Source organism: Lissotriton vulgaris, chromosome 5 (genome assembly GCF_964263255.1).
Source record: "Lissotriton vulgaris chromosome 5, aLisVul1.2, whole genome shotgun sequence".
NCBI classification, from domain to species: Eukaryota; Metazoa; Chordata; class Amphibia; order Caudata; family Salamandridae; genus Lissotriton; species Lissotriton vulgaris.
The window spans coordinates 52,027,095-52,053,188 of record NC_141693.1 but is presented as its reverse complement, the minus strand read 5'-3'; the positions used below and the strand labels follow the sequence as shown (position 1 = coordinate 52,053,188).

Here is a 26,094-nt window from a genome sequence, read left to right as displayed (position 1 = left end):
TTATCCCGTACGTCAGACTCGAAACTAATCACGGATTTATACAGGTTTTTACAACTACCCTCAACACACTTTCACAACCCAGGGAGGGAGAGATGGGAGCGGGAACTCGGGAGAACATTGAGTCCCAAGGAGTGGGACCACATTTCCTATAGGGCGCGCCACTCGGCATATCATATGGGCCTCACTGATACATTCACCAAAGTTTCCACCTATTGGTACTACACGCCTGAGCGGATCCACGAGTTCGATCACAGTAAGGCAGACACATGCTGGCGGGGGTGCGGACTTCGGGGAACGCTCATGCACATTCTATGGGACTGCCCTCTTTTAGCCACCTACTGTAAGGAAGTGCTGGACGAAATAGACTCTCACTTTGGCATTGAGCTCCCGCGCTTCCCTGCATATACCCTACTAGGACTCCCAAACAACTTAATGTATCCCCTCAAATCCAGGAGAGGTAGGCAGATCGCCATCGCCCTAGGCTCTGCGGTCCAGAATATTTTGATACACTGGCGCACTGTCACTCCGCCCACCATCACAGGCTGGCTCCACAGATTGTGGCATGTGCTGGGTATGGAAAAATTGTCTCTCATGGTGGCTGGGGACATAGCACAATTTAACGAACTCTGGCAACCGTTTCATTCTTTACTGCTCACGGAGTTCAGAGAACTTACTTGTCCCAGATATCTCCGCCTCCTGCGACTCACGAGCCCGCTGGCACCGGACCGGTGAATTGGCACGAGATCCCCCTTTCCTCGTGACCTATGGCCTTGAAATACATATTGGAGGACGATAGTGAACTGGATGACGGGTGGGGAGGGTGGGGGCTAGTTGGGCTGGGGTAGTTGGGAGTTGGGGCGGGGGGAGGTGTTTGTATTAAAATATTGTGTCGCACTAGGTCTATGCACTCTCTCTATAGCCATGCTGGATCACCATATGCGGCCTATGCCTGATAGCTTTTTGCAAATGTTGGGACTCTCTGGCCGACGCAGGTTGCTCCATGATGATGTGTATTTGTCTTGGTGTGTCATGATGAATAAAATACTTTAAACATAAGAATGCCTGGTAGCATTGGAAGGTATTGTGTCCCCTTGGTGAATAATACTAATGGGTCTAGGAAGAAGCAGGAGTCTCCTTTCTCCTCCTCTAAGGGGGGACCCTGAACGTATCAGCTGCTCTCTTGATGAGGCTGTTGTAGAAGGCTATGTCATCTGTTGGCGAAGCCTGCGAGGGATAGCTACAGACCTCCTCTTCTGGGCTTTCTGTCAAGGTCGTTCCATTCTTTCTCAAAAGTCCCAGAGGCTGTACTGTACTGTAGGTACTGTATAGGCATTTATATAGCGCACTACTTACCCGTAGGGTCCCAAGGCGCTTCGACCGCTGCGAAACCCTTCTTCCCTGAGAGATGGTCCCTTTTTTTAATAGGTATCTCCAGGGTGAGACCAGGCCTCCCCGGCGGTCTGGTGGGGCCGTTAGTGAAGATGAGGCAAGCTAATGCCCAGAGTTGCCGAGTGTGAACGCTGATCAGAGTGGGCACCGAGGTGAGAGAATTATCGAGTCCGCTGACCCTGGTCCAGAAACCTGCCGCGCCGGGAATCGAACCCTGGTCCCAGGCCGTCCTCTGCTCTCGGGTCTGCCGCCTCTAACCAGTGAGCCACACACTTCCACCTCTTCTGGAGTGTCGAGCTCCTCTTTGACATTTTCTTTGTGCGGTTCGGGGGTTGCCGGAGCTTTGAGGATATCTTTTTCTTCTTCTGCGTTTTTAGTGGCACTGGCGGATTTCATGGGAATTTGAAATGTATTCAGTGCCTCGTTCAACTCCATCTTCCGGTGAGGGAGTGCCGCCATTTCCGCTTTGAGGAGTCTCTTCTTTTTCTCCACCTCGAGGCCCCTTTTGGGATCTGAGGCCGGAGAGATCCTCTTCTTGGTTGTGGTGGTTTCTGGCTCCGAGTGTGTGAGCTTTTCCTTTGTGGCCTCTTGTTCCGGGCTTTCCTCCGTCGGTTTTGATGATCTTCCCTCATCGGTATCCCTGGTGTGGGATCCATGGGGTTCTCTTGGTCGCGGCTGACCCTCTGTCATCGTTTTCTTCAATGACTGGGCTGCTTTTTGTGCCTTCTTTTCGTGGCCCTTGGTTTCTGACAGTTGAGGGTTTCTTACCTTGTCTGTTTTCTTTTCTGTGTCTTTTGTTGCCTTCTTCGTGGTATGCCTCTTCTCAGCGTCCCCTTCAAGGATCTCGATATGTGACCCCTGTATGTCGATTCTGCGGGCACTCCTGGATCATCCTCATCACTTTAGAGCCCGAAGTCCCTCAGTGATGGTTGTTTCTGGCTTTGAAACATGATTGCGTAATGGCCCTCCCTCTACTTTCGGCGTACTTTGAGTGTCTTCGACATGAACACTGCGTAGGCCTCACAGTCTTTATCCTTGTGATCCCTTAGCTGGCAGAGGTACAAAGGTTGTGTGGATCGCACTGTGCAAACTTGTGGTGGCACTTTGAGCAGAATGTGAAAAGGGGTAATTTCCATGGCCACTAACGCGCCCTCTTTTGATCTATCTGCATTGTTGCTCCGTTTGGGTCTCCCAACGGAAAGGTGTCCAGAGGTCTTTCTCCGTCTCCAGTGTCTTGTACGTCGATGATTAATGGTTTTTTCACTCAAATTCCTTGCTTTGTTTGTGGATTTCATCCAAAACTTTAGAGTGTCTCCCTTTGCTTCCACACTCAAGAATGGAAACAAGCATTGGCATAGCCAATAGGTCTCGCCTTTGGGACATTATAAGTGTTAAGCCATGCAACAGTTGATGTTGCACCAAGGATATTGTACTGCGTAATTAAATACTTATAAGGTCCCATAGGCGAGACCTATTGGCTATGCCAATGCTTGTTTTTTTAATCTTCTCTCCGTGCAGTTATCTGGCTGAAAATAGAAGCCCTTTCCTTCCTTGTCACGCTGCTTCATCTCAACCCATTAAGCAGTGAATGACCTTTCAGCCTCACAGGAAGTTAAGTTTAGCACCCCTCAGACCTCATTTATGTCCAGAGTCCGGTAAAGGCAGCTTCTGTGTGTTTCTGCTTTCACTCTGATTTTATGTGTTTGTGTGTTACTTTGAAAATTAGATTCCGATTTTCAAATAACATATTCATTTTATTGCTGTGCTCAACCATTCAAAATTCTGATATTTCTTCACATTAAAAATCCAGATTTTTTTCCCCAGTGTCATTTACCTTGACATTTTACTTGGTATGTGTTCATCTATATGGATGGTACTTAAAAAAACAGATTTTTTTTTCAAAAATGTATATCTGATTAATTTCTAACGTTTGTCCAGTATATTTCCAGTGTGTTTATGGCATGAGAATGGAATTTTAGAAATTTATCCCCGTTACCTATTGATACCGATTGCAACAATCGGGCTGCAGTTTGCTCCAAAACGTCTCTTTTCTGATTCTGGATCTGGCTAGACTCGGTTTCAAATCATGCATGTGTTTAACTATGGATGTGTCCAAGGCAGCTATAAAAATAGCTCCCAGCTGTACTCGCAATACATTATGGATGCTTCGCTTCCTGTAGCGCACCTGGAGGCATGTTCAAAAGCACCCAGTGAATGCACTTCGTAAAGGTAGATGCTCGTTTCTCATGCCCAGGCTTTGTGACACTTGGATGCGCACTTCCTGTCCCCGAGGGACAAGCCACCTAGTGACTGCAATGAAACTAACTGAGGACTAAAAAGCAAAAATGTTACTGCTGTGATTAAAGCTGGCAACTAGACATTGATCAGTGATCTGAACATTTTTAATTTGTGGCCATTTAAGCATTTCAAGTCTTTCAAAAACGAAGCACTTTATTAGTAAATTATCACTTTTATAGACTAAGTTTTAATACGTTTGTATATAGTTTTCTTCTATATTGGTAAAGTCACTTTCTCTTCATTTTTTAGTTTGTTTATGTATTATTTTAATGTCATGTTCGCCAGAAGACAATATTTGAAAAGCTGTGAAACACTTTGACGAAACACAGCATACACAATTAAATAACAAGCTACGTCATTACGTATTGGTTCGGCTGCGATCTTAGGGGGTTGGGATGCCTCTAACTCTAAACAAGAAAAAAAGCGCTTGCGCGGCAGCAGGGGGGAGGGATTCACTCGCAGGAGCGATAATTGCGACCAGATGGGTCTTGCGCGCCTGCGAGTGAATCTCCTTACGTGCACGCGTTGCCATTGAAGGCAATAGAACGCATGCAGGTGCTTGGCTGAAAAGCCTAAGTGCTCGGAAAAGGTCGTTTTCCTTCGCAGCGCATGCACGCTGCGAAGGCTCGACCTAAAAAGTATCTGAAGATGGCTGCCACACACAGAATCTTCCAGGGCGCAGTCTGACGACACACAAGGGATGAACATAGCACCAAATGGTGGTCGATGCCGCACGAAGCAAAAAAAGCAACAAAAAAACCCCAAAGAAAACAAAGGCTATTCCAGACCCGACCACTAGTTGGTAGAAAAATGCACAGTACGTGAATCCAGAAAAGGATTAATGTTGCAAAACATCTGGCACACATCTGGACCCAACATTAGATGGCGGAAGAATGCAGAGCATGTCTATCGCCAGCCACACAAGCCTTGAACACTAATTTTAAATCATTTTAAGAAATACTTTCAAGTCTGGTGCTAAACTGTGGACCTACAAATTGTTAAATTGCTATTAAATTGGGAAGCATTAGACTTGTGTCACTGCTAGACTGAAGTCAAGCACAGGTTTCCAAAGAGCTAGCTCCCTCATTACTGGCTGTGGTGTGATAATACTGAGCTGAGGGCCGCAAGGCACACAGGGATTTCCAAGAACGCTCTCTCACACAGGGTTCGATAACACATTTGACTTAGAGCCCCAAAACAAAACACACTGGTGACTCCAGCCTTCTCCCCCCACCACGGTGCTTCATCCTTGGCTTCAATCACAGATTCTCAGCCTCTCCCTTGATTCCTGCCAAGGCTCCTCACCTGCAGCTGGAAGGCCAGGTCTGACTCTGCCTTCCGCGTGTTCACCTCGATGTCATAGGATGCTTGCTTCAACTCAAAGTCCCGCTGGGCCTTCGCCACCTCAGTCTCGTTGATGTACTGTGCGGACACCTTCTCCTGCATGGCTCTTGCTCCCTGAAGAGGCAAGGAGGAGGGCAGAGATTAGAAGAGGGACTTGCTTACTGAAGAGTCAAGGAGGAAGGCAGAGATTAGAAGAGGGACTTGCTTACTGAAGAGTCAAGGAGGAAGGCAGAGATTAGAAGAGGGACTTGCTTCCTGAAGAGTCAAGGAGGAAGGCAGAGATTAGAAGAGGGATTTCTATGTCAGGACCGGAGGCTCCGATTATGTTTACTCATTTCTTTACTAGAAATGCTCAGCAGCCAATCACAGACCAGTAAAGAAAAACACAACTACAATACCCATAAATACTCTGGATATCACCTGGTAAACCATAGAGTAACCACACTATATAAGGTCCCATAGAGAATACCACATCCTCTTTCTTTGCAGCTCCGCAGCCAGTTAAGTTCTCTATTTCCTTTATTTACCTCATTATTGTGTTTTTTTTATGCATTGTATTACTGTATTTTACTCACTTGTTGCTGCTTTTAGCGTTTTGCGCTGTGGTGTTCAGCTTTTGGGAGTGTTTACTGCGCGTCGCGCTGAGTTGGTGGTCATTTTGTGGTACTGCCGATGCAGGGTGCATGTGTTCGCCTCCCCGGTTCAGGCGCGTCACGCCCACGCCTCTGCCTTGTGGAGTGAGAGACTCAGGGACTGGGAGGCTGCGTGCGCTGCTCGCGCGGTCCTCTCAATAGAGTGCCTGCAGGCGGCTGTTACCGCGCATGCGCGGCCGTCATTTTATTTGTTTCACAGAGAACTACACGCCGGATCAGCGTTTTTCCACCGCTAATGCCCACAGCCTGCGTTTCTTGTCCCCACATTACGCCCTAATTGGATTTATTATTTTGGGCTGTATAATCTTCATAGGCTTTGCCTAGAGTGGCTGTTTTACAGCAAGCCCTCCCTCCACATCTTAAAACATTGTTCAGCCAGGTGGCTACCTGCCTTTCATTGGCTTGCTTTGGGGTCACCACTTCCCTGATATTGCCTGTGGCATTTTTGGTTTTTACTTCCTCTAGTGGGCATATACAGTATAACACTTTGTGTAATTATGGGAGATTATTACGAGGAAGAGGGCTATTATGATGATGAGGAGGCCTCTGGTTTTATGGAACAGGATTTGGTGGAGGCCCTGGATCAAGGTGTTCAGCACACCGTCAATAAGGCGTTGGTCCACACCATTGGCCCATTGAAGCGCCACCTTTCTAATTAAGCATTGCAACAGGGTTGGTTGCATTCAACATCGGGCGCACTTCTAAATCTCCCAAGAACCCGCACCAGTCGGATTTTGCTAAGCTAGCCAAGTCATTATCTTCTGACCGAGCTTCTGAGAAAGCTGCCAAGTCTGCAAGGTGATACCACTTCTGATACTTCGTCCTCTGGTCAAGATATGCTGCCTCCATCTAAAAAAGCTCGTAAGGTGCATTTTGTGGATGCGCCCTCTCATCCCCAAATGCTCACATTCGATCCTTCAGATATTGTACACCCCAACTCCACGTCTTGGCTTCCTTCTCCGGAGGATGCGGATTATGTACAGACACATATTCGCCAACCGTTCGAAAGGGACGTGCGGGCCCGCCTTAGGTCGGAATGTCCACGTACTGATCTGGCCGATAAATTGGCAGATACCCCGGAAGTGGATTCAACGATGGTGACGTACCTCAAAAAGTATGCCAAGGATCCGAAAAAGGGCATAGACAGAGCATGGCGTACATGTCAGGATAAAATGTTAGATCTTCTGGGCCCCCTGACGAAGATTTTAGACTTGGGCTTTTGGGCCAAGGAGTCTGATGCTGTCATTGATCATGACGAGTTGGTTGGTTGGTCTCAGAGGGCCATCTGTCTGTTAGGAAATGCTAACTGTGCGATATTATGTGAGCGTCGTCGCTCTATTTTGTTGAAACTGGACCCAAAACTTGCTGAGTTGGCTACATCAGAATCGGGACCTCTTGCTCAGGGCTTGTTATTTGGACAGCCCTTCCTCAAGGAATTAACTAAGTTTGTAGCCACTTTTAGTGGGCTCGACAATGCTCAATCTTCTCTTCGGCGTGCGTTCCGTCCGGTTTTTGGAAGGGCCGGATGTAGGGGACGTTCGTTTGACCAGGGAACCAACCAATCCAATCAGCATGGATATCAGTCCCAGAGAGGAGGTGGTCAGGATTCCTCTTACACCAACAAGTCCTCCTTCTATACCTCCTGCAAAGGGAGAGGGCAATTTAAAAAAGGTCACTACGGTGGTAACCAGGGAGGACGTCACAACTCCTCCAATTCAGGTGAGTCTAATCCTAGCCTCAGAGGTTGTATTAGGGGGCAGAATAAGATTTTTTCTTCCAAATTGGCAATTGATCTCGAGCGATGCTTGGGTGTTGGACACGGTACAGGGTTACAAAATAGAGTTCTACAGTTGTCCGCACCAACCCCATCCTCCGTTGCCCCTGTTTTTTTCCCAACGCGATCGAGAGGTAATTTCTGTGGAAATCGAGTCTCTTTTAGCCAAAGGGGCCATAGTTCAGACTTCCCGACATCCTCAGGGTTTCGTCAGCAATATCTTTCTGGTCCAGAAAAAAGGGGGCAGATCCAGATTGGTTCTCAATCTCAGGGAGTTCAACGGAGGGGTTGTCTACCGCCACTTCAGGATGGAGGGTATCTATCTTCTGAGGTGTCTTCTAGGTGGAGAAGTGTGGCTCACTGGTTAGAGGAGGCATCCCCTGAAGCTGAGGTCAGACCCGGGACCAGGGTTCGATTCCCGACGCGGCAGGGTCCTGAACCCAATTGTCCACGGAGTCGATAATTCTCGCTTCGGTGCCCACTCTAAGCACGAGTTCACACTATGCAGCTCTAGGCAACAAGCTTGCTTAATCTCCACAACGGCCCCCCCGCGGCGGGATGCCTGGCTTTCACCTTGGGGATGCCCAGCATGGGTGATCTCACAGGGAAAAACCAGGACGGGTTCCCAAGGCGAGCGCCGAGATGCCCAAGGGTAAAATCGAGCGCTATATAAGAACACACATACATACATACATTCTTCAGGAAGGGGACTGGATGGCCCGCCTCGATCTGAAGGATGCTTACTTGTCGATTCCGATTTACGGCCCTCATCGGCAATTCCTCCAATTCCAGTGGCTCGGGACTTGGTTGGAATACAAAGTTCTCCCTTTTGGCCTCTTGTCGGCACCGTGGTGCTTCACGAAGCTTCTGAGGCCCATTGTGGAGTCTTTGCAAGCCTGCGGGTTCGCCTCATCATATATCTCAATGATATTCTCATTTTGACACAGTGTCCTCTCATGTTGAGGACTCATTTGAATTGGTTAATAGATCTGTTACAATCACTAGGGTTTCTGGTGAATCCTCAGAAGTCTGTTTTCAGTCCCTCTCAGTCGATAGAATTCCTGGGTTTTCTGGTCAATTTAGCCTCTTGTCAACTCCTCTTTGCCAATCAGAAGATCAGATCCATGAAGAGGGAGTTGAGGTTGGTTTTGTCCAAACAGAGTGTGTCATTGAGATCAATAGTTCGAATTGTCGGTCTGCTGGCTTCTTCGATTCAGGCGATTTTTCCGGGTCCTTTGCATTACCAGGCTCTTCAGCGTCTAAAGATCAGACATCTCCAGAAAGGCCTACACTATTCAGATCAGATTCCTCTGTCAGAGGACACGAGGTGGGAGATGTTATGGTAGTTGGAGCAGATGGAGTCTTGGAACGGGCGAGGTGATGGAATCCGATGCCAGTCTGTGGGGTTGGGGAGTCCGTTGCGGTCAGATATCGACGGGAGGCCGGTGGTCTCAGAAGGAGTTGTCGCTCCATATAAATTGCTTGGAGCTACCGGCAGGGTCTTTTGCGATTCGTTGCCTGGCCCCGCAAATGACAAATTGTTGCGTACTCCTCCGCATGGACAACGTTTCAGCGGTTCGGTATGTCAACAAGTTAGGGGGGACGAGGGTCCAAAATTCTGGCGGAGATTGCGAGGGATTTTTGGCACTTTTGTCTTCAACGGCAGATCACTGTTATTTCAGAATACCTCCCGGGTCGCGACAATCTGATTGCCGATTGGAACTCTCGTTATCTGTGGGATTTCAGCGATTGGAGGCTTCTTCCTCGTGTATTCCGGTCTCTGTTCCAGATATGGGGTCAGTGTCCGATTGATCTATTCGCGTCTCGCCTCAACACTCAGCTTCCCCGGTTTTTCAGTTGGTGTCCGGATCCAGAAGCCCTAGCCACAGATGCTTTTCTATAGGACTGGCCTCTTCTCCTGTGTTATGCGTTTCCCCCATTTGTGATGATTCCCTGGGTCTTGGCTCGCACAAAGCATTTCCAGTCAGAGCTCATTCTGATTACTCCTCTGTGGAGCACTCAGGCTTGGTTCCCAGTTCTTCTGGAGATGAGTTGTTCGACGCCGCTCCTCCTTCCCCAGAAATGGAACCTGTTGCTGGACCCTCTCCTCAATCCGCATCCCCTCATACAATCGGGTCAGCTCCGCCTAGTGGCATTGCGGGTTTCGGGAAACGCTGGTAAATCCCAGGCCTTTCTAGAGACGCTGCCAGATTTATCAGCGAGGCTTGGTCCCCTAACACACACAAACGTTATGCTTCAGCTTGGAAACAATGGTGTGGTTGGTGTTCTCAACGGGAGGTGGATCCCGCTTCAGCGCATATCTCTTTAATTGTAAATTTTCTGGTCTCTATTGCTTCGTCAAGTCTGGGTTATAGGACTGTCAATAATTTTCGTTCTGCCATTTCTGCCAGACATATCTCTATCGATGGCAAACCTGCTGGAGAGCATCCTTTGAATCCTAAGTTACTCAAGGGTATACGGCTGGTAAAACCGCCATGTCCAAAATATGTAGCTTTATGGGATCTTTCTGTTTTGCGTTTTTTGAATCTTGGCCTTCCAACTCTTTGTTATCTCGCAAACAACTCTCAGCTAAACTGACGATGTTACTGTGTTTAATTTCGTGCAAACGTGTTTCTGATGTTCGGGCTCTGGATCTTGCTGGTCATACCTTCTCACCTGAAGGTGTTAGTTTTACTATCTCCAGACGCACCAAATTTATTTATTTTAAAAATTTATAAAGCGCAGCATATACCCGTGGGTGTCTTGGCGCTGTGACTCAGCTAAAGATCTCTGATTGAGCATATGTCTACCTTAGGAAGTGTTACCCTGAACAATTATTGATCAAACAACCAAGTTTTCAGCAGTTTCCTAAATTGAAGTAGCGAGGGTGCAGATTTGATTTCCTTTGGGAGAGTATTCCAAAGTCTGGCTGCGGAGTTAGTGAAGCATCTATCGCCCCATGTGACCGTCCTGGTACGCGGCACTGCCAGTAGATGCCTCTGTTCAGATCTTAAAGATCTTTTAGGTAGATAGTGGAAAAGTTTCTGTTTGAGAAACGCCGGGCCATGACCATTAAGAGCTTTAAAGGTGAGGCACAAGGTCTTGAATCTGATGCGATTTCTCACCGTTAGCCAGTGGTAGTTCCTGATTACTTGCTTGGTGGACTGAAATTTGGGAGTGCCGGATAGTAGCCTTGCCGCAGCATTTTGAATGAGCTGCAGTTTGGCCACCACCCGTGCCTGTGCATTTGCAAATAATCCGTTGCAATAATCCAGAGATGAGAGTACCAAGGAGCTCACCACTGTTTTCCTTGTGTTCTCAGGAAGATAGCACAGGATTTTTTTGATGATCTTAAGCTTGTAAAAGGCAGATGAAGCTACCTGATTAGCATGGCTGGAAAAGTTGAGTTTGTCATCGAAAATAATTCCTAGATTCCTAACCTTCTGCACAGGTTCTGGGGGGGCTCCAAGTGGAGTCGGCCACCAAGTGGTGGACCACTGTGGAGATAATTTTCCAAAAATCATTACCTCAGTTTTATCTGAGTTGAGACGTAGACAGTTCTCGGCCATCCATTCCTTGATTGCCAACATGCCTTCCTGAAACCGGGCGGATACTTCCTCGCCATCGTTCTTAATTGCAATCACCAACTGGGTGTCATCGGCGTATGAGGTCAGGCTCATCCGGTAGTTCTTAATAACCCTAACTAAGTCCGACACATAGATGTTAAAAAGTGTCGGACTTAGGGATGAGCCTTGCGGAACGCCACATGGGAGGGCGAGCTCAGTAGATTGAAATGAGCCCAAGGTCACTGCTTGTGTTCTGTTGGACAGAAACGAAGACAGAAGATCCTTGGCCCTTGAGTGTATGCCCATTTCTTCGACACGGTCAATCAGGATGGAATGATTGACCGTGTCGAAGGCCGCAGAGAGATCCAGCAGGACCAGTATCGCTGTTCCTCCTTGGTCCCTGATGGTCCTGATGTCATCAGCAGCCTTTATGTAATACGTCTTCCGTTACATATCCTTCTTTTCCAAATAATCCGAAACTTTGTGTGGTTCAGTGTATTAAGGATTATGAGGTGAGTACTGCTTCTTTTAGACAGGATCAGCATGGTCAATTGTTAATTGCTCTGCAGAAGCCTTTTCGGCCTGTGACTCCAGCTACGTTAGCGAGATGGGTGCGATGGGTCATGCATGAAGCAGGCATTGATATTTCCACATTCGGTGCGCATTCCGCATGAGGGGCTATGGCTTCTAAAGCTTTTTCTATGGGAGTGAGTTTGCTTGACATAATGAAGGCTGCCAATTGGTCATCTGACTCTATGTTTAAATCTTTCTATTTTAAACCTATTGTTGATATTGCATCTGTAGTGGTGGCACAGCTTTAACCATAAATAATCTGAGCCTCCGGTCCTGACATAGAATTAAAAACTTGCAAACATACGTGACAAGAATTTTCAATTCTATTAAGGACACGGAGGCGAGGATTATCCCACCCAATTTGTCTGATTGAATTTCAAATGTGATGATATTGTTGCCATTTTTCATGCAACTGTATATTGTGAATTATTTACTTCTACTCCTTGTTGTTTCCCCCCTTCTGACTATTATGCATTTCTATTATTTGGAATGGTGTTTTACAACTTTATATTTCTTTTTAGGTTCTGATCCTAAATGAGGTTGTTACTGTACGATCCTTTCATCTGTCTGATGACTGTATCAAGTTCCAGTATTTCTGCCATTACTGCAAGCATCGTGTCTTCCTTTCCAGTGGACTGCTGCTTTGTGGTTTTTCCTTTAATCCATGGTTTCGTTTTGGACTGTGAACTTCTTCAATTGAACTGTTTTACTATGGACAAAGAAAGAGGATGTGGTATTCTCTATGGGACCTTGTATAGTGTGGTTAGTCCATGGTTTACCAGGTGATACCCAGAGTATTCATGGGTATTGTAGTTGTGTTTTTCTTTACTGTTCTGTGATTGGCTGCTGAGCATTTCTAGTAAAGAAATGAGAAATCCTCGCCTCCGTGTCCTTAATAGAATTGAAAATTCTTGTTGCATATGTTTGCAAATTTTTAATTGACTTCCTGAAGAAAAAGGAGGAAGGCAGGGATTAGAAGAGGGACTTGCTTCCTGAAGAGGCAATGAGGAAGGCAAGGATTAGAAGAGGGACTTGCTTTCTGAAGAGGCAAGGAGGAGGGCAGAGATTAGAAGAGGGGCTTCCTTCCTGAAAAGGGAAGGAGGAGAGTGGAGATTAGACTAACCCAACCATGAGCAGAAAAGGGTTCTCTCAAGAATGGTCAACACTAGAAACTGTGTATACACAGGACTGTCAGTGGGAAGAAGCAAAACGGAGGCGGTAGGGTAAGTGGCTTGGGTCCAGCTCTTTGACACTTTAGGTCAAAGCACCTAAGACATTTCCTAGAGCACCTAATCCAACTCCTAGGAGGCACACATTCAAATTATCTGTATATCGGAATTGCTTGGCAGAAGTTCAAAAAGGGATACATCTGGATTGTGTCCTAATTTTACTCAAAACAGGGTATGTCATCAGGTTAGACTGAAAAGTATTATGCTCCTGTGCTTTCTTTTTGAATGCAATTATGTCTCTGGGAACCATGTGTGCGCATTCTCTCCGGGGTCATTGTAGGGTAGTCAGAAACTTCCGAACATCATTTAGAATTCCGTCTTGTCACCATGGAATGGAGAAAGTAAGCGAGCCAGGGTTAAAACGAAGGATTAGCTCACAGATCGCAGACATCAGACGATATTACAAAATTAGAAAAAAAAAGATGTGGTGATGGCGCTGTCGGAGGCAGGTAAGAAGGTCTGAGGGAGATGTGTCATGCTAGTTTCAAAGATCAATATATCTAGACACAGGTTTGCGCACGCTCAATTTCCACGGCACCCAGATGATCTCACCTTAATGCCTGCATCACGTTTTGCTTCTGCTTCTCCCATTCTGGCATCTTTCTGAACTTGTGCCGTCCTGGCTTTTCCCAGGGAGTGCAGGTACTCCTAAGAGAATGACGAAAAGGAGGAATACATAAACAGCAGCTGAGAGAGTTCAAGCAATCCTAAGAGAGAGAAGGGCGGTGGGGAAACGAATAAGAAAATATAGGATTGGCAAGTGAGAAGTAGTCCCTAAAGTGAACCAAGTTAGAAGAAGTGCCTTCTACACCGTACAAAATCTTCATTGCATCTTCCTACACCTATGGTTCCCACAGAAGCTCCATTCAACCGCCTACCTAGTACAATCACATCCAACTAGGTGCCCCACTCTTCCTACATCAAAGAATCCAAAATGTGGTAGCCATATCTACTACATTTCTGCCTGCGGGATCACAATACCATAGACCTTCACTGGCTACTCGTGGCCAGATGCTGCTCTTCAAGCCACTATGCATCACCTACCTGCCCACCTACAGCTGCACTCCAAACTTCATCCCAGTAAAACTCACAAAATTCTCCCACAATTGAACTCTTCACTCTAGACCCAAAACACCCTACTGTTGATACAACACTACAAAACGTTATGCTTCAGTGGAACCTCCTTCTCCACACAGACAGCAAAATGATCAACCTCTCCCACCAAAGCTGAGAGTCCCCCAAGACCACCTGGAACACAAGAAGGTGGTAAAAACAGGCAAAAGAAATAAACTGTCTTGTGTGAGAGACACATTCCTGGCACCAAGTTTACAGACATGATGTCCATCGACGGGTGGATTATGGAGAATTGATTAGGCCTGAAGTAACAGACAGGGGGTCAGAGCTGCACAGAAGCTGGAGTTCCATCCCTGGTGCTTTTATCTTGTTATAAAGAAGGCACTGGAGAAGATAAACTGATCACAATAATGGTTCTTTCACTTGGTCACATTGGGGAACTGGAATACATCTCTAGGAAGGAGGAGAGGATTGCATTGGCAGCTCACCAGCGTGATACAAACATTTTTCTCTAGTAGGGCAGACCTAAAGTAGGGTCCCCGCTGTCTGCTGGGCAGGATCCGAAGATGAAACCAGAACAGAAGCTGAACTTCTCATACCCCTGGGTGGGGATCCTTTTCACCGTAACATTATTCTGTCTACCCCACAGTTGATGGGAGAAAACAGATATTGGGGGGGTGGGGATGTTATGTTATGTTAAATGTTATGTTTATGTTATGGGGATCTGGTCGGAGAACTTTCCTAACCAACCCAACAAACATAACCTTTCAGCATCACAAGAAGGGTGGGACTGGAAAAGGAAACTGCATCTGTACTCCAAGATCTAGAACCAAACCTTCCCAAAAGGTATGGCAAGGCCGCACTCCTACTAACTATCGCTCCTCTCCAAGCATACGAGCAGATATATGCCCACAGAGACACTAGGAAAACAACCCATTGCTTGGCACACATGGCATTGAAACATGTCACACACAGGCCAGACCAGCAAACTGCATCCTTCCAGCCAAATACAGCATTGATAGAAAACGTAAACCCTCCATCCTCCTCTTTGATGCAGTACACGCTCAACGTAGCAACAAATGGCAAGGTAAGAGCACCACTCCGGCCATCACACACAACATAAAAAGCTTCCCACAGAACCACACTGCCAGCCTACACTCTTCCAACCAAGTACACACTACAGAGCAGAGTACTTCCTGCCCATGAATCACTTGAGTGCCTTGGCATGGGTATGAAGAAGGATAGAAATGTAACTAAAATATAACACAGATCATCACAAGACAGGTGCGGCAGGCATGGTAATGTGTATCTGTCCTTGAGCGAGTGCAGGTAATATGGATATGAAGAACACTCGCCCTCTGCCTCCCAAGAACCTCTTATCAGGTGCCTCCAGCATGATTAACACTGATGGCAGGGCAGTGTCCACCTCTAGACACCCTCTTCCCACTGTGGGCAAAGATGCCACCTCCCTACCTGGTCATCGCGAATGTCCTTCAGAGTGTAGCTGACCACACTGATGCCCATGTTCACCAGGTCAGATGATGCCACCTTGAAAACCTGCTCCGAGAACTTCTGCCGGTCCTGGTAGATCTCCTGGAGAGAGAGGACCAAGAAAAGGTGGGGAACAAAACCAACAGGGAAGAAGGACAAGACACATTTACAAAAGATGGGGGATGGACAGAGACGATGCCATGTCAACGGGTTAAGGTTAGAGACCAGGCTGAGCTCACGGGGGGAGATGTTTGCAGGAGACTAGCAGACATGAGTGGACTGGAAGCCCACTGTGACCCACACAGTCTCGGCCTCTAGGTTTGAAGAACCTACTGATCTATGACCCAGAGTTATTCTGCTTATATTTCCAACCCACCCTCCCACATGGAAGGGGATACACATGGCTACCCCACCAGGCCCTTTAGAAAATTTGGGGAAATGGTAGCGTGAGGGGTTTGAGATTTCTTTTAACCATTCCTGATGCACTTATTACCACGCACTTGCAGTAAGGTCTTTTCTCCCTCGCAGATACCCGCGGATCTGCCAAACCAACAGCAGAGGACGCTCCTTCTCGCACCTGGTAGCCAAGGGGTGGAACAACCTCCCCCTGCACACCAGGACTGCACCGCCGCTCCAGCAATTCAGGAAAGAACTCAAGATCTGGATGTTTGAATGAACAAACCACCACAGGGCAGCCTACAGCTCCAGTGACTCGAGATCCTCACGCTTGATGTGCCGCGCTTTACAAATGTTTGATTGATCGATTGATGCGGGTGAATCCACACTCATCTGTTTGTATGATCTTCACGCGGCTGCTTCTTCGTGGTAATCGAGTCCCATGTTCTCAGTGGAAAGAGGCTAAGCACCTCTAGATCCCTCACATCAACAGTCCTGAAACCTACACCGAGCTGTGCCCCATTCCAGAGCCGCTTCTGCGCTCCCACTCTACGGTCACTGATGATGGGACATACAAGCCTTGGAGACACCCGATGATAAGAAGTAAAACAGGAAGACCATGTCTGCATGGTTGGCCACAACCAGAGAGGTGGTTCCACCGCATGGGGCCTGCTATGAACCATGAAACAGATCAGGTGGAGGAGATGGACAGAGTGGGTGGGACGGCTCACAAGCAGCCACAGAATGCCTTACCTCGACCGTCATGTGGGCCATGATGGCTCTTTGGTGACCCTCCAGAGTCTCCAGCGAGATGTGGGCTATCTCATTCTCTGACTTCCCGAGGAACATCTGACACGCGGCTGCCAGCATCTCTTTATTCTGCCCTTGGATCTTCACCTGTGAAGGAGCAGGAGCCGTAGTGGTAAGAAGGGTGCGAGAGGAAGGAGAGAAGGTGGCGAGAAGTTAGATGTGGAGCAAAGACCAAACATCAAGTGGCACCAACGGCAACAAATGAAGAGAGCACACAGAAGCCATGTTAGGTCAGTCGGCAGAAACGTAGAAGTCGCTGGTGCCTATTAACGCAGCAAGGCACCCTGGGATACGCAGAAGAAGGATTGCTTGGAGGGAGGTGGGCAAATCTGGCCAGAAGGAACATGTGAGGGGCCCAGGCAACACCATCAAATAATCTGTCCTCATTGGTGACCTGCCTGCTGAATCAGAGACCGCAGGGCTTCTTTGTCGCTATTGAGTCGTCAGAGAAGGATGTGTGTTGCCTGAGGGATAATCACTGTGTGATGAGCTAGGGAAACTGAGGGACAGGTCTGCTGTCAGACGCCTGAGCAGGTAAAATCTGAGTAATCCAGGGGATGGCTCTGCTGTCCGAGCTCCTAAAATCTGAATAACTGTATGGGTAGTTTAGTTGTTAGATTCCTAAAGTCTGTGTAGCCTGAGGGATACTTGTGCTAACTGAAATGTAAGGGCCCAATTCACAAAGGTAAAGTTAGACCAAAAGTCCAACTGTACACCTAAAGTCTAAGTTCAGACCAAATGTTTAAACTTAGACCAAAAGTTTAACTTAACTACTTTTCGGAATTCACAAAGGTAAGTTACTACTAGAAACTGTACTACTAGTAATTTTGACTAGTAGTAAGTAACTTTACTACTACTTTTAGTAACTTACCTTTGTGAATACCGAAAAATATTAAAGTTAGACTTTTGGTCTACGTTAGACTTCACATCTAAACTTATAACTTCAGGTTTAAAGTTAGACTTCAGGTCTAAAGTTAGACTTCAGGTCTAAAGTTAGACTTCAGATCTAAGTTAGACTTTTGGTCTAAGTTAGACTTCACATCTAAACTTATAACTTCAGGTTTAAAGTTAGACTTCAGGTCTAAAGTTAGACTTCAGGTCTAAAGTTAGACTTCAGATCTAAGTTAGACTTTTGGTCTAAGTTAGACTTCACATCTAAACTTATAACTTCAGGTTTAAAGTTAGACTTCAGGCCTAAAGTTAGACTTCAGGTCTAAAGTTAGACTTTTGGTCTAAGTTTACCTTTGTGAATCGGGTCCCACATGTATAAGATCTGGATAACCTGTAGGATACCTTTTACCTGAACATGAAGGTCTTTCTAAATCTGAAGGCAAGTTTTGATATTTTATACTTTGGGATTTGTATCACTTGGATGATAACACCTCAGGCTGCGCCTGTAAATTCTGTGTAACCTGAGTGATGCCTGTGCTTCCAGATCCCGTGTGATCAGTGTGACCTGAGTGATAGCTGTGCTGCCTGTGTCTGTAAGATAGCTCAGATGCCTGGACTTGAAATAGCTCCATAGCATGAGGGATAGCTCTGGTGTCTCAGCTTGTAAGATCTCCATAAAATGAGAAATAGTTCTGCTCTCTGGGCTTTTAAGATCTCTATAACATGAGAGATAACTCAGCTGTCTGGGCTTCTAAGATCTTTATGACATGAGAGATAGCTCTGCTTTCTGGGCTTGTGAGATCTTTATAACATGAGAGAGGGCTACCCTGGTGGCAAGCATCAGATCCTGAACCAACACCAAACCGCTGCCTTGCAGCTTGTTCTGTGCCCCATGTAGTCCTGGATAACCCGGACACTTGGGCCTGGTCGACAAGTGCCTTACCTGGGCTATGCCAGTTACGGAGATGGGGACCCCTTGCCGCGTGTACACCTTCTCGCTCTTGACGTTCAGGGTCAGGGTGTGGAGGGAGATCCTGGATGGGGGTACAGAGAAGGCATGGTTAAAATAAGGCTCAGGGCACAATCCATCATACCACTGGCTGGAACTGTATCTAAGCACATAGGGCAAGATGTAGGTCGCACAATACCGGTCGGTAACGGCCGAAATTACCAAATTTCGGCTGTTACCGACCGCTATTAGGCTATTGAGATGTAGGTGGCTACATTTCAGATTCGGTAATTTACCGGATCCGTAATTTAAGGAATTGGTAAATTAATGATTCCTTAAAATACTTGATCAGTAAATTACAGAATCTGAAATGTAGGGAGCACTCAAATGAGTGCATTGCATGGTTAAGGATTCGGTATTTACCATCAGATAAAAGTTGGTGGTAAATATCAAAAACCTTTGAAAAAGCAAATGTGTGCTTTTTCAAAAGTGCCATGTGGCAGACATAATAATCCACATTTGTAAAGCGCACAATCACCCGCAAGGGTCTCTAGGCGCTGGGGGCCATCGGGAAGATTAGGCAAGCTATTGCCCAGAGTCACATGGTGCTGTGCTAATCTGCCGCCGGTGCCGGGGATCAAACCTTGATCCCCAGATTCCGGAGTCAGTCGCCCTAGCCGCGGCAAACACACCCCTTCCACCCTTAGGGCATGCATGTGTGCCACATGTGCACCCATGCACTATTCAGGGGTTCAACAGGGTGTCAATGTGACACCCTGCCACCCTTGAATGTGTTCCCCCATTACCAAATCGGTATTTACCGATTCGGTAATTCCCATTCATTCCTATGGGCCTACAGGCCCATAGGAATGAATGGGAATTACCGATTTGGTATTTACCGAATCGGTAATTAACGAATATTACAGATTCGGTAAACTTTACCGAATACTTACCTACATCCCATTTACCATTTCTGAAATACCGAATCGGTAAAATTTGGTATTTTAGAATCGGTAAATGGAACCTACATCTGGCCCTAAGTGAAGTGCGGGCCTGCCCTATGTGCCTGCTGGATCAGTCTGTTTTGAACACACCGCTCCATCATTGGGTACTCAGAGACAGCCAGATGGCACTGACATATGTACGTGGTTGTAAATATGACTGTACGCAGGGGGCAGCGTGACTGTAGGCAGGAGTGTCATAAGGTTGATAGGGGCATTAAAGGCATTGTTAAGCTAGTATGAGCCCGGTAGCCATGCTGCTGCTTTTGCACACAACACTACATGCTTTTGTTTTGCATGTCTCAGTTTTTACCTTTCACATGAGAACACTTCACTGTGCTCTTCCCTGTCTGTTCCTGGAGTTTAGTCTGAACAATGTGAGCAAGGTCAATAAACAATGCCTCTTGTTATTCTGTTCTGGTCAGGCCCTAGCACCTAGACATAACTCTTCCCCTAGTTCTCCCCCGCCATTCCCACCCCCCATAATCAATTCCCATCGCTTCTAACTCAGGAGTAAGCTTTTCAGCGCCAGGATACCTGCCAGGTGACAGCCGCGCTCTACAAGTGTTTTAAATAAATAAATAAATAAATAAATACCGGGGCAGCTGCTATAGGCGGGAACTCATACATTGATATTGTGGGAACGCGCACTTAGGTGACACACACTTGGAGAGGGATCTTTCCATGGAGAAGAGCGACAAGCACCTGTGATGTAGAAATACAATCTATTTCCTGAGGTATGGGGTATGCTGACAAATTCTATTTGTCTTCTATTATATAATAATAATTCTACTTACCACACACGCGACACAGGTGCCATTACTCCAGGACAGGGACGGGGGACACATTTATGCTGCAACCACTGGATCCCACCCTTCTGGTGAATCCAGAAAACACACTGCACTTAGGGGGATGATCTACCCTCCCGAGCTAGGGACACCTAACCTACAGTGCACAAGAAACACATTTCCACAGAAATGACATTTTTAGCAAGCTTAAAACAATAGCCCCCAAAATGTGTTTTATCTAAAATGCAGAGTTTTGTGGTGCAGCCAGCTGCTACTGTGGTACAGCGCAAACACAAATCCGGATCCCTTCCGCTGCCAGCCAATGTTAGAAATGGGATCCCTGGATGGCCAGGGCTTGCGCCAAAGTCAGTCAGGCACCATCACTTCCACGTCAGGACAAGGGAGTTACACGCCAGGATAACCCCTTCTCACCCCCTTGGTAACGTAGCACGAGCAGTAAGGATAAACTCTGAGGCAATGTGAGTTAAGTGTTTTTGTGCATGCACCCCCAGCAACAACACCCAAGGCCCACCACAAAGGAAACTCCACACAAGGTTATGTATAAAAATAGCCTTTGTATTACACCAAGACACATTAGATAAAAACACACACTTTACACTATGCCAACAGGCACAGGCATAATTTACAGGGGATATGTACAAGACAGGGCCACCTGGACCACTGTCAGGAATCAGCACTTTTAGAACTAGAAATACTGTTAGAATTAGCACGTTGTAGATCATAGAATAATAATCACTTTAGCACACAACCAGTAACTACTGGTACCAGGTAAGTACCACCTATGCAACCCTAACCACCTTAGGAGAATATTACACAGGGGACCAGGACCTCACAGGGAACACCTGTACTAGGAGAAAACAACCAACTAAATATCACCATACATTTAGGGGTATAAACAAGAACATATTACACATGATGCATACACATACATTCAGCGGTGTAGGAGAAAAGCACAAGACGCATAAAAACATTCAGAGGTGCAGCAAAGGGCAATTGCGCAGAAATCACATTTAGACATAGGTTAATGGCAGGAGCATCCCCATGCTTTCTTACGCCGACGACAGGGTACTAATGACCCTTACAGGAAATAGTAGGCAGATCTGTCTCGACGCCTTTAATACCTTCATGTTGGACCTAGATTTGAAGGTAAACTTTACAAAATCTTTTGCAATGGTCTGTGGCCCAAAGGGGACACAATCCAGAAAGCTCATGGTAAATAATTTCACCATTGAAAAGGTAGATAATTTTAATTACCTGGGTAACCTCTTTAATAACAAATTGAGCTGGGCCCCACTAATGAAGGCTCAAGTTCAGAGCGCCAGTCGTTCCATAGAAGGTCTGTTCCGCTTTTGTGGCAAGTTAGGCCAAAAACCGGTCGCACACCTAAAAACCCTGTATAGATCCAAATGCCTGTCTGTGGCCACTTATGGGGCAGGGGTATGGGGGACTGAAAGCCCTGCCACGATACAGGTCATGGAAAATAAATTCTTAAAGCGTGTATTATTAATTCCATCAGGCTCATCAAATAGTTTCTCTCATGATGAAATGGGAATGAGTTATGTGAGTGATATCATTCGTCTCTCGCCTTTATTATTATGGGGCAAAATATGGCTATCTGAGGACCTTCAGTTTTCCAGAGATATTCTCCAGGACTGTAAGAGCCTTGATAATGCAAAGCAGATCCCTTGGTTGTCATATGTCAGTGATATGTTACATAAAATAGGTTTGGGTCATGTTTATGACAATCCTGAAAATATCCAGGGAGACATTAAAGCCCATATTAAAACAAGTTACTGGAAACCTTCACACGCACTTTCCTTGGTCAGGTCAACAGGATGTGTGATTAAATTACAGCACCAGTTCTACTTAACTTTTACAAACCATGTGCAATGGTGGTTTTATCTTACAAGGTTCAGGCTAAACATTCTGCACTTTCTTGTTGCCTTTCCTAAACAAGGGGGTTGGTGTGAGAGGCTGCCCCCTTGTCCTTGTAATAACAAAGTTAGTCAGAGTACTATACATGTTGTCCTCTTTTGTTCTTTATATAAGGAGCCAAGGACCGGATTTGTTAAGCCCATTCTGAAGGGGCGGTCCTCTTTTGTTCTTTATATAAGGAGCCAAGGACCAGATTTATTAAGCCCATTCTGAAGGGGCGGCAACCAAGTAATTATAAAGAAGGTTATGACTACTTGTTATCATTATCATCTTCTGGAGTATGTTGCGCCATGTTAAACTTTATACGAGTGTCACTCCTGATTAGGAAACGGTACGGCTAATTTGGCCCTAGACCTGTATATTGTTGTGGGAATCTGTTTTTACTTGTTGCTGTATGATGGCCATTCAAGTATAAATATTATGTGAAATTACACTTGCTGACTTAAGGTGATCAATACGGGTTTTATTGTCTGTATGTTTCATCCTGATAAATGACTTGTGAATATATCAATTTATGTTTTAATTTTCCCAATGTGTAATTTTAGATGGTTCATTTTAAAACTGTAATTGTAATCATGTTTTGTAAAATGCTTTACTTTTATGATTCTGTGTATGAATCGAATAAAGTTTTTTAACCGAACCGTATAAAAATAGCCTTTGTATTACACCAAAACACATTAGATAAAAACACACACTTTACAATGTGCCAACAGGCACAGGCATAATTTACAGGGGATATGTACAAGACAGGGCCACCTGGACCACTGTCAGGAATCAGCACTTTTAGAACTAGAAATACTGTTAGAATTAGCACGTTGTAGATCATAGAATAATAATCACTTTAGCACACAACCAGTAACTACTGGTACCAGGTAAGTACCACCTACGCAACCCTAACCACCTTAGGAGAATATTACGCAGGGGACCAGGACCTCACAGGGAACACCTGTACTAGGAGAAAACAACCAACTAAATATCACCATACATTTAGGGGTATAAGCAAGAACATATTACACATGATGCATACACATACATTCAGCGGTGTAGGAGAAAAGCACAAGACGCATAAAAACATTCAGAGGTGCAGCAAAGGGCAATTGCGCAGAAATCACATTTAGGCATAAATACATAACCTGTCCCCAGGCCAACTTACCTCTCTGGGGCTTAGAACGCCTGTGTGTCCCAAATGTCAGGAGCCTAAACGGAGCAGCTGCCCACAAAGTGCTGGGCAGCTGGGAATCTGAACCGGGGCACAGCGTGCACCCTGGCTCTCCTCTGGGGCTTACGGGACCAATAGTGCCCCCAAAACAACGGTGGAGCCTCCCAGGCTCTAAGGGCCAAACAACGGTGCCCCCGTGAGCCTTTCAGGCTCGAGAACAACTGTGGGGCAAGTGGGAGCGGCCCGCTGTTTTCCGGGGCCATTCTACCACTAAAGAAGAAGGCCCCCCTGACGTCGGAGTCCCTCTAGGGGGACTCGGGAACAACACGGCACCCCAGGGCCTCTCAGGGTTCGCCAAAACAAAGATGCCCCTGAGCTTCTCTGGGCTCTAATGAAACAAAATGTGCCGGTTTGAGCCTCTCAGGGCTCGTGGAATACTAATACCGCCTGGGGGGAGCCTCTCAGGGCTCCAAAACAACGCAATGCCCCCGAAGCCTCTCTGGGCCCTTCAACAGATATGCCCGGTCGTTGGAGTCCCTCCCGGGGGGGGGGACTCAATAATAATAATAATAAAGTAGTTTATAAAGTGCCTGGCGACGCCATCTCGGCGTGTCCCCGCGCTGTGGAGATCCAGATTAGCAAGCAGCATTTGGCACACCCCCCACCCACGCAATACATTATTGAGTATACAAGTGAGTTTTTAAAAGACTCCTGAACTTGGCCTCTGATTTTTCCAGCCTAAGGCATATCGGGAGTCTGTTCCAGTTTTGAGCCACTACTACTCTGAAAGAGCGACCTCCCAGTTTTGCTCTTTTTACACAGGGAATCGTCAGCTGGCCCGTCCCTTCTGAGCGTAGAGCTCTGTTGGGCTCATACCTGTGTACTAGGTCTTGAAGATAGGATGGAGCTTTATGCCAGAGAATCCTGTGGCATATTAAGAGAGATTTAAACATAACTCTCTTCCTGACCGGTAGCCAGTGTAGAACCGCTAGGGCAGGTTTAGATGCTGCACTTTTGGGGAGTCTCAGGACAAGACGAGCGGCTGTGTTTTGAAGAACATGCAGGCGCCCCATGCTTTTTTCTGTGGCGCCTAAAAACAGGACATTTCCGTAATCCATACGGGACGTCACCAGTGCCTGAGTCATGGTGCGTCTGGCGTCCAGAGGAAGTAAATCTAAGGTGTGATTGAGTGTTTTCAACACCCCAAAACACTTTCCCACTAGGCGACGAATGTGGCCTTCGTAGGACAGGGTGGGATCAACCCATATTCCCAAGTTCTTTGCCTCCTTACAGGGAAAAGGCATTGGACCCAGACATGATGGCCACCAGTCCGTTGTCCATCTCAGGTTGGCCCCACCCACCACCATTACCTCCGTTTTGGAGCCATTTAGCTTCAAACAATGCGAGTCCATCCATCCTGCCAGAGCCTCCATACAGGCCTTAAAATTGGATGCCGCCGTTGAAGGTGATTGAGACAAAGAGATCAGCAGTTGGGTGTCATCAGCATAGGAGACTAACTCTACCCCATACGCTTGCACCACTTCGGCCAGAGGGGCCATGTATAGATTGAATAAAGTTGGACTCAGGGACGAGCCCAGAGGCACCCCCTGTTCTAAAGCCATCTCTGATGATCTAAAGGAGCCTCATTGAACCTGAAAGCTTCGGCCTGTGAGGAAGGATTTCAGCCAGCCCAGCGCGCAATCCGTGACACCCGCTTTGTTTAGACACAGCAGCAAGATGGAATGAGCTACAGTGTCAAACGGCGCACTGAGGTCCAACATCACCAATGCCATGGTGTGTCCGGCATCCGCCCCACGTCTCAAGGTCTCAGTCGCTCTCAAAAGGGCCGTCTCAGTCGAAAAACCCGACCGGAAGCCTGATTGAGAGGGGTGCGGGATGTTAGCTTTCTCTAAGTGTGCCATCAGTTGAGAGTTAGCCACTTTCTCCGCCACTTTGGCTAGGTAAGGGAGTAGGGAGATTGGCCTCAGATTTTCAAGTACTTCATGGCTCACATTGGGTTTCTTCTTTATAGGAAGAACTACCGCTTTCTTCCAATCTTCCGGCAGCGTTTTAGAGAAGAACGAGATCTGAAGTATATGCCTGATGTAAGGCTCCAGAACTAGGAGGCTCTCTCCCATCACCCTAGGGGGTGCCGGGTCCCGAGGGGAGCCAGACTTAATCCCCTGACAGATGCTACGAAGTACCTCTGGGGGTGGAACCGAAAAAAGCTTCAGGTTCTTTACCGTATTACATACCCCCGTGACTACCTCCGAATTTAGTCCGATTTCAGGTTTGTTGGAAAAGGTTGCATAAATATCCCTGACCTTTCCTGTAAAGTATTCAGCTACTCTGTTACACTCTGCCACCGAGTCATTATCTGGGGCGTTAGAGCTTGCTACCAAAGAGATCTCCTTGAATATCTTAAAAAGTTCTTTCGAGGAGTTTTCTGCCTCCCCATACGAATTTTAGAGTGGGTGGCTTTAGCTCCTCGCACCATACTTTGGTACTTTTTCTGTGCCTCCTTGTAAGTTATCTTCATCAGAGGTCAGAAGTCCGCCCGCCATCTACGCTCCATTTTTTTGCAGACCGATTTTGCAGCCTGCAGATCGGGTGTGAACCAAGGAGCTGACTTTTAACCTCTGCTCCCTGCCTTAGATAGACACATCGGGGCCACCTCATCGAGGGCACTACGAATGCGCTCCTCTAGCTTATTATTTGCGCTTTCGCAGTCAGCGCCCCCCCCGGTGGACCCC

General features: G+C 46.8%; 1 protein-coding gene across 1 annotated transcript in view; it reads right to left on the bottom strand.

The window, feature by feature from the left end:
• Positions 1 to 26,094, bottom strand: part of LOC147710124 (flotillin-1-like) — a 154,965-nt gene that overhangs the window by 82,923 nt on the left and 45,948 nt on the right. The window contains exons 4-8 of the mRNA XM_086920822.1: positions 18,432 to 18,522; positions 16,541 to 16,684; positions 15,374 to 15,493; positions 13,379 to 13,474; positions 4,993 to 5,145 (exon numbers count right to left, since the gene is read on the bottom strand). Coding sequence (XP_086776948.1) covers positions 4,993 to 5,145; positions 13,379 to 13,474; positions 15,374 to 15,493; positions 16,541 to 16,684; positions 18,432 to 18,522 — 604 coding nt within the window. The remainder of the gene's footprint in view (positions 1 to 4,992; positions 5,146 to 13,378; positions 13,475 to 15,373; positions 15,494 to 16,540; positions 16,685 to 18,431; positions 18,523 to 26,094) is intronic.